The 12,730-nt window shown below is 37.3% G+C and overlaps 1 protein-coding gene across 4 annotated transcripts in view; it reads left to right on the forward strand.

Moving 5' to 3' along the window:
- Positions 1 to 12,730, forward strand: part of ARB2A (ARB2 cotranscriptional regulator A) — a 269,602-nt gene that overhangs the window by 15,464 nt on the left and 241,408 nt on the right. For 3 of the 4 annotated variants that reach the window (XM_075136555.1, XM_075136553.1, XM_075136556.1), the window contains exons 2-3: positions 7,653 to 7,721; positions 10,989 to 11,090. In XM_075136555.1, coding sequence (XP_074992656.1) covers positions 7,661 to 7,721; positions 10,989 to 11,090 — 163 coding nt within the window. In that variant the 5' untranslated portion in view covers positions 7,653 to 7,660. Of the gene's footprint in view, positions 1 to 7,597; positions 7,722 to 10,988; positions 11,091 to 12,730 lie in introns of all 4 variants that reach the window. The other variant, XM_075136554.1, reaches the window with a different exon arrangement.

Genomic DNA, 12,730 nt, shown 5'->3' on the forward strand with positions numbered 1-12,730 from the left:
GATTAGGCAGTAGCGGAGCTGTCTAAAGAAGTCTGATTACAGAGTTACTGACTTAGTTAATGGAATATTTTTAATATAAATATTTTCAATTTTTAAAGCTGAACCAGTAAGGAAGATTAAATTTACTTGCCTTGCTTTTTTATCTTTGTTCTTTGATTGTTTTGTAATAGAAAGTAAAAGAAGATCTACTGATGTGAAAAAAACTAAAAATACAAGTGTGATGCAGTTAGAATTTTAAGATCAAGTTAATCTTGAATAAAATAATGTGTTTATTTTATTCACATTGTTTATATTTATATTATAATGTGGTGCTACTTTATGACAATCCGGCAGAAGCAGATCTGTGGAGTGCCACGGCGACTGTTTCACGGGGCTATTTGCTTTGCCTTCCGGACAGTTGAAATGAAGCAGTACTTCTTGGTTCAGCTGGCCAAATAGCCTGTGCTGCCTCTCAGGTAGAGGGCAGAGCAAAGATATTTGAGATGCTGTATTAGTAAAGCTGGGAGAAATGGTAAAATAGAAGAAACAGGTGTCCTACAGCAGGAGAAGCTGTGGGCAGAGCTGTAAGGCAGATTTCTTGAGAAGGCAGACGCTGCTGCAAGGAGGAGGTACGTACACTATGGGAATTCGGGGTATTTTAGTCTAATTCTGAAATAAGATATCTTGATGATGAACTGATGTCTTCAGTAGCCCTGCATGCTCATTTCAGTTGCGCATGATGTGATTCTGCATAGCACCCATCTGTTTTGGATATTTCTGTGCCATCGGAGTATCTGCATTAATGCAGAGTAGTCGAGTGGGGTGGTGGTATTTATTCTTTGCATGTGCGCGTTCTGGAAGGCGTTGGAGGAAACAGGTGTGTCACAGGAGGCTGGGTGCACCGCTTACCTTTCCCTACTCCGTTTTTGTGCACCTCCTCAGCACCGAGTCTGCGGCAGAATTAGAAATAGCTCGCTGTGTACGAGGATCTGGGCTACAGACCTGGATTCACTGCCTTTCCAGCCGATTTGTCTCTCTCTCTTTTCAGGAGTCTTCAGTTAATGGCAGGCAGCCCTTCCGAAAGTCGCACTATTACTTAAGAGCAAAGGGGAAAGAAAAAAGTGATTTTAAAGTACTAGGCACATATGTCTAGGGTTTTTTTAGCAGCTTTTGATGGTAGCCTAAGCAGAAATCATTTCCCTAGAGTTTTCCAGTCTTTTTCTCTTCTTCTGTGACTGTCCTGCAAATTACTTTGGTATCTCTCCTAAGAAAAGGCTCTTTTAATAGTTTTCAAGTTTTTCTGTGTTCAGAGGCCTTTTTCTCTCCCAGCTGACCCATGGGATTGCTTGAGAGAAGACGACATTTAAAAAAGATTAAAAATTCTGGCTTTGTCCTGTGAATGCTTAGTATGTAGAGATGAGGCTATTGAGAGTCAGTCTTCTCCGCCCCATTTTTCAAGCCAGAATCCCCTTAAAACCAGCAGTCTAGTACAATCATCTTAAAATCTCATGCAAAACAGTTTTTTTATAAACTGTCACAGGGCAATTTCAGGTATATTATGAAGTAATATTGTGCCACGTCCTTGTGACTTATCCTTGCGATGTACACTGACAGGAAAATCTGATTCTGTAATTAAAGAGCATTTCATGCAACAGTTTTCCAAATAATTATATTGCTTCAACATTTCTTTTTGTCCTCATCAGCTGAGATGTAGTCCCATGCACTAATGGAACACCACAATACAAATCTTGCACTGAATATAGCATGTTACAGTACAGGTTACACGGGCTTTTTCTGAGACTTCAATTGCAGGGTGTTAGTTCTTCACAAACGTTAATTCCTTGGATTTTCCCTAGCATTTGCTGTTTGTGGAGGATTCTACTCGCCTTTTAGAGGAAGGTGATCGTAAAAGGCATCTTGAAATTAATGTCCTACTCATAAGCATACACTCATCTTGGGTACTGAGATTGGGAAAGCTAGGGAAGGATCTTCTAAATTCTCCTTAAAACAGGAGTCCAATGGTCCATAGTTCTGAGCATTGAAGGAAATCATTCAGGCTGAATACCCAGAAAAGGGGAAATTGACACAAAGAGGTTATCTGAGAACATTTTGGTTTTGAGGAGTTGAGTAGTCCGTAAGAACACCTGCAAATTTCTCCTGTGAACGGTTCTACCTGGCAGCGTTCTCCTGCCTTCACTGCAGGATCACTTTTTCTGTCCCCAGAGTTGCTTGCCTGATTCAGTAGATAACTATCCATCTGCCTCAACAGAAGTATGGTTCTCTGTACGCTTAATTATTGATGTTCTGCGTATTTAAGAGAGTATTTTATTATGTGTTACTGTGGTTTAATCCCTATAGGCAGGGGTTCAAGCCCCCCCCCCGAGCTGCTCGCTCACTGTGGGTTGAGCTAAAGACAGTTTCATAGGGAAAGCAAAAGTCACGTGCGCCAGCAAAGGAAAATAAGGAATTGCGGGTATTTAGCCATCTCTAGGAAAACAGAGCTCCATCACGCCTAACGCTGACTCAGAAAGACAAATGCCATCACTCCAAACGTCCCCCTCTTCCTTCTTCTTCCCCCAGCTTTATGTGCTGAGCATGACGCCATATGGTCTGGGATACCCCATTGGTCAGTTGGGGTCAGCTGTCCCAGCCGTGTCCCCTCCCAGCTCCTTGTGCCCCCCCAGCCTCTCGCTGCTGGGGTGGGGTGAGGAGCAGAAAAGGCCTTGACGCTGTGTACGCACTGCTCAGCAGGAACAAGTTATCAACATATATTGGGTTATCAACACTGTCTTCAGCACAAATCCAAAACAGAGCCCCATGCCAGCTACTATGAACAAAACTAACTTATCCCAGATAAAACCAGTACATGTGTTAACAGCTGTTGCTACTACAGAAGAATTCTTGATGATCGTTTTGAACCTCGTGTTTGGTTCGCAAGACCATCGTGTTGTAAACCTTCCAGAGGCTGTGCTGAGGTTGTGCTGCCTCTTTTTGTATTATTTTGACATGTTTGTTTGATCATGTTTACATGCAGGTCATTTCCAGCATTTCAAGAAGTTAAGGTGAAATAATTAATTTTTCAGTGTGTGGAATTGTGTTGACTCTGCCTTGTGTAAACAAGTGAGTTGCTGACACGATTGGGACGCTAACGCATATAGCTCATAGTCCTCTGCTTTTTGAGTTTGTGGGGTGAAAACACTGGAAAGTAACTGCTGAAAGTAATGCAAATAAATCAACCTTTCGTGTCGGCTGCAGTCCTGTAGTATCAGCAGGTTCCACCATTTGGTAGAATGTGAAAATGTACTGAGGTTCAGGGACTTTGGGATCCTTGCCAGTTTCTTTGTATTCTAGTGGTGAAAGATCCTGCTCTTCTAGCATTTATTGCTCCCCTCCTGTGCATCTTCCCTCTGGCTTTTTGCAGCTGTATGGAGTATGCTCTAGGCAAATAGGTAAATTTTCTGGAAATTCTGATAAGTTCTTAATAAGTCTGTATTAAATGTGTGCAAAAAGCAATTTTTGCTTGAGCAGATCTGGGCAGGCTTTGAGGGTAATGGCAAGAGGCACACACTGCTAAGCTGATCCTCTGGCTAAATTTCTGATCTCTGCAACATGGAGGTGCTGTAGCTGCTCATTAACATCAGCAGAACTGAGCAGAAGATACTGTCTCTGAACCTTCTTCTTATACAAGAGGGAGACATTTTAGCTGAACTTTTTCAAAACCGTTTAGTCTAAAGCAGACTGGAAATAATTGGCTTTCAGAGCTGAAGTTTGGCAGACCTATAAGCAGTTGAAAATAGGGTCTTAGAAGTGAAGGAAAGTGAAGTACAACCTTAATTGAAACAGTTGTTACTGATGTCATCTGTAGTGCCCTAAAAGCAGGAATAGATAAAATCTAATTAGACAGAAAATACTACTAAGATTAAAGTATGTATTTTTTGCTTTGTTGAGCCAACACAGAGAAGGGACCAGAGCCAAACTGTCACCCAGCCACGTCTTTGAAGAAAACCCGGGTGTTACTCAGTCATCAGCCACACTGCACAAATCTAACCCATACTTGTCCCTAGCTTGCTTGGGATATCAGTTTACAGAGAAGACGACTCTAATTCAACTGTATTCTAATAAAACAGTGCAATACAAACGAGCATTCTGATGACTCCTGTTCAGACTATGTCCAGATAAACTTGATGGACGTGTGCTGTTTGAAAAATACTTGCGAATTTTCTTCTTGTGTTGCACTTGCGGTGGGTTAGCACTGCAATTATTTATAGCATTTATTTGCAACACTCGTAGCATTGACTTCATTTCAGGTGTTGCTAATAGAGCAAAATCATATACTACACTTTTTGCCACATTTTCTAGCTGCGTTTACCTAATGAAGAATAATTGAAGTCTGTAGAAATCTGTGTATGTGTGCATTTGTTTCAGAGTGGGAACATATGATACGGTGCCTAGTTAAATTTGAAAACGAGCACTGTTATACAATCACAGGCTTGGTGGTCCAAACTTGCAGTACGACTTAACAAACAAGAGCATGAAATATGGATTTATATTTCCTTAAATGTGCAAAAGTCTGTTGGATTTGGTTGATTTTTGTTTTGGTGTGTTTTTTTTTTAAATTTAATGATCATTTGTTTGTGAATCCATCAGTTCTGTAGTTGCATTAATAGGGATATGATGAAAATGCAGTCTTGTCTCATGTGAAACCATGAAACCAGAATATTTCTGCTGTCCAATTATTTTAAGTATTGCTGGGCATTGAGTTGAAGAGAATATGCATAATATATTTTGTGATAGAATATCTTAAGTTTGCATGGGAAAGCAAGATACATACAAATAAATATACATTCTTTTGGCAATAAACTTATTTACTGTAAATATTTCTTCAGGTGAAATAGTAAATTGTTTTTTAGGAAGTATGCTTGCTGTAGCTAATGCTAACAATCACAGAAAAGATGTTTTTAAAGTCTAAGTAATTGTACAGAACAACACATTTAAAATAATCTGTATTTATTGTGAGAAACTCAGTGATGCTATTTGTGAATTGTATGGAGTGCTCAGTGTATGCAGTTGAAGATCATTGGGGCTTGAAACTGGTGCCTAGAATAAACCGCAATTCTTGCATTTGCCTATGAGCAACCATTCAGAGTTTTATAATTTTCCCACTGTTCATTTCTGCACCATCAGACTGCCTGTCAAAGAAAGGAAATCCAACCCTCTCATCTAATTTCTTCTATTTGTCATTTAAACAAATATCAGTGAGGGATTCAACAAAATGCTGTGTTCACACAAACAATGCATAAAATACTGTGTGCTTGTTTCATCCTCATTCTAATATCAAGTCCTCCCTCCAGTGGCTGCTGTAACAGTTTTTTACTTTGTCAAAAAGAACTGGAAGTTCTCAAAGCTAAATTCAGATTGGTTTGTTTGTTTATTTTGGTGCTTCTAGCTTGGCAAATGAACCTGTTAAGTTATCTGCTCTTTCCTCAGTGGCAGGGTCTTCGTCTGTTAGAGGAAGAAGAAAGGTATCCATTGCAAAGGCAAGAGTGGCAGGGATTCTTGGTCACTGCATCGATTTACCTGATTAGGGGATAGGGGTTAGTTTATTAAGGTAAAGCTGTTCAGATAAATTTTATGTTTCTTCCCTTGGGTAACAACAAGTCTTTGAGCACTTATATGTGTTTGGTAACTGCATTAACTTACCTAAACCCAATTATGAATTTTCAAATCTTGTGTAGGGAGGACTACCCAATTTGTATGACTAGAAAAATTTTCAGCTGGGATATCACAAAACACTATCACTGTCATTTTCTAGCACTTCTGATAATTTTAACTGGAATGCGTTAGTGTATTTTCCAAATTATTTACAAGAATGTACATGGTTTTGTGCTGCAAATGTACAAACTGATGATGGACAAGATTTTGTATTTGGTGATCTTTTGCCAGTGGACTATTTGGAAGCATCTGAGAAAAGTCTTTATTACCAAGCACATGTGTGAATTGATACTTGAGTCACTTGTAATATTTACATTGACTACATTATACGCTAGAAAATACAAAAAAAAATCTGTGGCCTTGCTGTTATTTTTGTTGATTACTTTTGTTACAAGTGCTAATGTGATTAAAGTGTTAGCCAAAAGATGCACATTTTAACTGAATCGTGTTGAGTTGCGTTATAATTTTAAAAGTACAGAATCTGAGCAGAGCTTTCCTGGTGGAGTTGTGTCTTTAAAAGACTTTTGGCAGTGTGCTGTCATTTCCCATCAGCTTAGTCTGACCAGCCTTCTGCAAGGAAGGTGTCAGTCTCCCGCATGTCCAACTCGTAGAATGGATTATTGCACTTTCTTGAACCCCAACTTAAAAATACCAAAAGAACAACCACCCCCTCCTCTCGCAAAACCCTCTCCTTTGTTAATAACTCTCACCCCCTTAAATTGCTGTATTTTTCCTTAATCTACAAGAAAATGTTTCATGTAATGGGTTTTCTCTAAAGACAGTAGAAAAATAGTCTTTATTATGCTTTATTTATTTTTATTTTTTTTCTGCTGCCTTTATAGTGAACTACTGTTATGTAACAGAAACCGTTTTGGGGTCTTTCTTACAGGTGTAAGTATTAGGGAGCCAGTAGTACAGTTGGTAAATCATCTTACTCTTTGTTTGAAAGTTACAAATTGCTGCAGAGATACAGTTCATGCAAACTCATCCATGATGAGGTGTATTGGGGAGAAGAATGAAATGAATTGGTAATGACTGACAGATAAAACAAAGAACCAAAAAAGATGAAGGGAAAAAGAATTCAGTGCACAGAAGGCTTTCTGTTGAGAAGGAAGAAGTGGTGATTGTGGTGTCGTAGTTTGCTCCCTTGGTGTCAGATTCAAGATGAAAGAGATTGCAGATTTGAATGTCTGGGTTGCCTTCTGTGCAATAGGAGAGATTTAGAAATATATTTTACATGTAAATTCTCACCTTGAATATATTGATATTCGCTCTATAGCTGGACATTTACTCTATACATTTCAAAGCTGATAATGTATTGTAGAAATCACAGTGGTTTAAAACTCTGTACTCTGTGTAGTTTCACCAAAACAAAACTGTATAGCACAGTAAGAACGATAAAGTGGAGTTAATTGATGAAGAAAATCCTCAAAGATTGTGAAAGTTCTGTTGATTATGTTTTGGTTTTTCTTGTATCTTCTACTTTGGATTTACAGGTGTGGTGCTTCTCCAAAAGGCTTATCATTTACTGGTGTTACATTAGAATCACAAAAAAGAAGTATCAATTAGATAGATGTCCTTTTAGGATTAGGGAGCAGTTAGTGTTCATTCTTGTGAATTTGAATCTCTGATCAAACTTGATACTGGAGTGTGTGTCACACTTTGTTGTAGAACATCTTAATCCAGGGTAGCGTGGTGAGACTTTAGAGTGTCCAGTATAAGTTTTGAAGGAGAGGAAAAAGTTAATTTTAATTTTACCTTACATATCATAGGGGTTTATAATACACAGGGAAGTTTTGCTTTCAGAACAAGTTCTGGGTTTTTTGTGATGTAAGCAGTAGCAAATGAGATCTGTTGAAATAGAAATCAGTGCATTTGTTAATTTCCAACTCTGGTTGATTTTCAGATTGTCCTTCGAAGATTAATGTACATTTACCTCAGTATTTTAAATCTGTTGACAGTTTGGGTAATGATGGCTCAGCTGCAGCAAGGAGGCCCAGATGAAAAAGAGAAGACTACTGCATTAAAGGGTATGAGTCTTTTTGCCTTCTTTTTACATATATTGACAATTAAGGAAAGGAAAATAGTTTGATATAACCGTGGGTTAGAGTCTGGGAATTGCAATACTGGGAGAGACTATTAGTCCATCTATGCTAATGCTTTTTGTCTAATGGTGTGTCCATTATGAGTATTTTCATAACATGATACAAAAAATAACAATCTGTGGTAAGGAGTAACAGAATAAGATATCCATTAATTTTTTAAATTTTCATAATTATTCTTTGAGAAAGTTGACTGGTGCTTTTGTGTTTTTAGTTTCTGGGAGTTATTTAATTTTTATGCCACTTATGTTTTATAATTATGCAACCATATTGCAACTTTTAAAAATCTCTTTGACTAGAATGTTAGCAGGGAAGACATTTTCAGGACATGGATTTCATTTTGGTTTTATAAATTTTTCTTTGTATTCGATGTTTAAAAAAAAAAAATGGATCTAAGTGACTTAGCGGAGTAATTTTCTTGAGGAAAAAATAAATTAAATAAATGACATCTTTTAGATACTGTTTTTCAATTTTGGAAGTACATGGAGTTGGGTAGACCTACAAGTAAGCTAACCAAACATTGGATTTAAAGTGTTTGCATCACAAAAGAGAAAAAAGAATATACCTTGCAACTCCAGTGTAAAAATTGGGTTTCTACCAAAGTATTATTAGAAATATATGTTCTATTATACAGTGATGGTAAATGGTGTTTCTTGAGTTATACAATTGTGTATTTGTGAAACATTTGGTGAAAACCTGTGTGGTGCTTTTTTCAAACCTTGTACTAATTCTAGCAAATTAGTATATTTTGATGAAATTGTACTTCATGTTTGGAAAAGTAAAACTTCCATTTTATAATTGGCCTTAATTTGATCTTCATTAAGGATTAGTGTCCAGGAAGTATTCCACAGAATGAAAACTTTGTGTGAGGATGTTGTTTTCTTCATGTGATTTAGTGAATTCCCATTGAGCTATAGAAGGTCTCCTGCGCATCACTCAGTTTTGGGCTCTGTTGAACCAGTCTCAAATTGAGTTGGAAGGTCCAAGATTTTAGGTGAGAATGGTGGATCAGATCTTGAAAGAATCTCAAAGTTATGAGAACCCTTTAGCTAATTTTAACTTGAAAAATTGCACAGGAAGAAAGTGGCCGTGTCGGTGGTTGGAGTACAAGCCAATTGCAGTCTTCCCGAGTGACTCTGATGGAAGCTGTAAATCATGACAAGCTGTACATTCTGCAGATAAGCTTAATGTTGTTCATATAGTATTGCCCTTGCCACTCAGGAGATGGATATTTTATTATATAGTAACTGACACTTCTGTGTAAACACATTGCCAAATAGGTCACAGTAAGAAGACATGAAAACTGTGGTGAAATTAAATTCTAGAGGTGTGGTGTGACTGGAGTCTCTTCATCAAGGGGAGAAAGACATGCTAAAGACTGTTTTGCTACCTTGACACTGTGAAAGTACAGAGGAAGAAGGGGCACGCCTTTCACATCCTGTTGTGAAAAACTTCTTTTCTTTCTCCTGTCATTTGGTTGAGGACCAAAGCAGTTCCCCCAGAACTTTTGAAGGACAATGCACAAGACCAAGCATATGGTTGCTTATGTGAATTGAATGTCATGTGGCTTGCTATTAAACGGATTTGATGTAAAAGTGAGCTATTGTTGAGAAAACCACATTTAGAAACCTTCAAGTCAACGTCCGATGTTGTATCTCTATTTAGATACCACAGAGATGCTCATATACCCTGTATGGGTTGGAGAGGTGTTGAATTTCAGCGGCCGTGCAAGGTGGCCTTTGGTCTTCCAGCTTTACCCAGTGAAATCACTTAGAGAAGGAGACAATCATATGGATGATGGAGTGAATGTCATGTGAACCTGAAGAGTTATAAAAGAGCAGGCCAAGAAACTGTGAAGAATGTTGAAGCTGATTTTCAGTGCATTTTAAGCACTGTAGAAATTTCCAAGTATTAATGTACCAATACTAAGCTTAGGTAACATGGGTAACCTTTAGGCTTGTCACTGGCGACAAGACTAAGCAAAAATAGTGATATAAAACCTATTCAAATAATGATTTTAAGTAATTAAAGGACGGAAGTGTAGTTAATGTCAAACAAAGCAAGTTCAAAGAAAATGAGTCTTTTCAAAATGTTTTCTTTCCTTTGAGCTACGACTTTGGATGGTAAAGGTAATAAACCAATATATTTAGAATACTTAAAGCATTTCCTTGGTAATACATGGTATCTTGATTTAGGAAACAGTAATAGTGAAAAGTCAGTGTGGCACTCCCGAACTGAGTGTTTGTGTGGTCTTCAAATTCATCTACGAGGAGGTAGGAAAATATATTTCAGTGGACTCCTGCTGAATAATTTCTTGATAATTTTTTATTAATAATCAGAAAGTACATTAAAAGGACAGCATTGGGTTGTGTGGATGATGAGCAATGAGGAGAGGAGAGATGATTGTACGCTATTATCTGTGTACGCAGTAATTGTTTAGTGGTTAGATGTAAGCAAAAGATGTCCCTATGTGCTTGCCTCTCGTTAAATGTAAATCCTTAAATCTAGGGTGAAGAATGCAGACTATTCTTATTTTAGTGTACTTGCACTAGTGAATGCAGGCTGTACGAGGATATCCCGTCCTAGTCTGAAAAGGATGTGTATGTCATGGCTGGCTATAAAATGGATGTCGGTTTTCTCTACCTTGAGGGTTATTAAAGGAAGGTGGCTGAGAGAAGGGTTCGGGTAACTCAGTCTATTTGGGTGTCAAAGGGAAGGTTAAGGAGCGTTGTGATCACAGCTGGTAAATGCCAGTGAGATGACGTGCGTTCGATAATCGGAGCTCTTCAAGCAGGCAAACAAGAATGTGTCAATGACTTGATATTGAAGCTGGGTAAGTTCATGTTAAAACCATGATGCATACCAGAGACGTATTTCTAACATTGAGGGTAATGAATCATTGAAACAAATCACTGTGTCTTTGGTGCCTTCTCTGTCCCTGGACATTTTTTGATCAACGTTAGAGATAGATAGGTAAATAAATAAATAAATAAATACGAAGATATGCTGACAACGAGGCCCGGCTTTTGAATCTGGAATGAGATTTCCTATAATGAAGTCCTATGTTTAGTAGTATGTAGGATGTCCTTCTGCCCTTAAGATCTACAAATCTGAACAAACACATTTTGTCAGTGATAATGGTGAAATAAAAAAGACATAGCATGCATTATGTAATTTTTCTTTTCCTTTTTTTAGATTTATTGTCTAGAATAGACTTGGATGAACTAATGAAAAAAGATGAGCCACCACTTGAATTTCCTGATACTCTGGAAGGATTTGAGTACATTTTTAATGAAAGTAAGTCATATATGCTTTGTAAAGGCTATACTTAGAATAATGTTGAGAGGTTATCAGAACTTTGATTATACCTTATAAGTCCCTATTAGAATTTCACACTTTTCTGTTAAGACTAAAATTTTAAGCTTTAATGTTAAAAGACAGCTAAGTAATATTTTTTTAATTTCATAAAATTGTCACAAAAATCCCTCATTTTATACAATATTGCAGTTTGTACTGTGCATACTTTATGACTTCTTGTTTTCTATTGCAGCAGTGTTGATACAAAAATTCTGAAAGTAATTTCTGTAGCATTAGCATTAAAAAGCAAAATTAAAGAGTGGTCACTCATTTAAAAAACGTTTTATTTACTGATTCATTTTTATGGATACAAAAGAAGTTATTACTTAGCTAATAATTTATCCCAGCTATTTCATTAATACCAATAGGAAGACACCTATTTATATCGATGGAAGGATGAGCAATGTCATAGACTGTCTCTTACTCGTCTGGTGTGGGTCACAGTTTTGTATTACAGCTAAGTCTGTGATGACTACAAGTACTTCCAGCTAGCTAAATCTGTGTGTTAAATGAGTTTAGCAGTATTTATAATTTCCAGAGCATACATTTTAAAATCCAGCTAGGAAATAAGCCTCTGAGCTAAAGTAATACCAGACTCCAGGAAATGGCTCTTTCAAGATTGTTTGAAACCTGTAGGACAAATGGGGACATTTACAATTCTACTTCTTTGCAGTGCCTGTTCTGTGAACAGAGGAACTTTAGTTTCTAAATCTGCCTGTCTTACATCTTCCACTTTTAAAGAAAAAAAAAGAGCTTTCCTTTAAATGATAGTCATTTATGCAACACTTAGCTTTTTAATACCCTGATGGCTTTCACAGGAAGGTACTTAGAGACTAAAAGTGTCATGAAAGTGATGCTCTTTCTTTGATGGGAGGGGTTCAGCTCTGTCACTTTTCAGTTCCTTATTTTTAGATCTGCACAGTGTCTACTGTCTTCCCTTACTGACTTCAGAGTTAATGGTTCGTATGTGGTTGATAAAAAGGGCTGAAATTTGAATCTGGGGGAATGATGTTTTAGAATGATGTTATTGAATATTCCATCACTAACCTCACAGCCTGAGCCATTTCCATAGTATGAAGCGAAACCTATTACATATGCTACTGGTCAGCAAAGCAAAAAGGTCTCTGTTTTGCTTTTGTACATTTAATTCAAATGTTCAGTCATGTCATAATCATGCGTCTTTTTATGATGGAAAAGTAAGGAAGATTTTTATCAGATTTAAAGGATCTGAAGAAGACAAAGGTTCCAGAAAGCCAAAGAAAAAAATATGCCAGGTACTTGCTCCACTTTACTTGTGGAGAGAGCAACTTCATCTGCTATTGAATGGCATACCTGAAGAGTAACTAGTTGAGGAGGAACAGCTGAAGGCAGAGTTATGATGAAAATATGAGAAGAAGGATATTTGGACCTGAGACAGGGGTATGAAGTTGGGGAGAAATATTCCCCAAGTGTTTAGAACATGAGGTAAGACAGGTCTGGAAAAAAAAAGTCAAATAAGCAAATAAGCATAACTATTAGAGATATCAGATCTTAAATATTTTATTTAAAACATCAAGAAACAAAATGTAAAGGTCGTGAAA

Source organism: Calonectris borealis, chromosome Z (genome assembly GCF_964195595.1).
Source record: "Calonectris borealis chromosome Z, bCalBor7.hap1.2, whole genome shotgun sequence".
Classification (NCBI taxonomy): domain Eukaryota; kingdom Metazoa; phylum Chordata; class Aves; order Procellariiformes; family Procellariidae; genus Calonectris; species Calonectris borealis.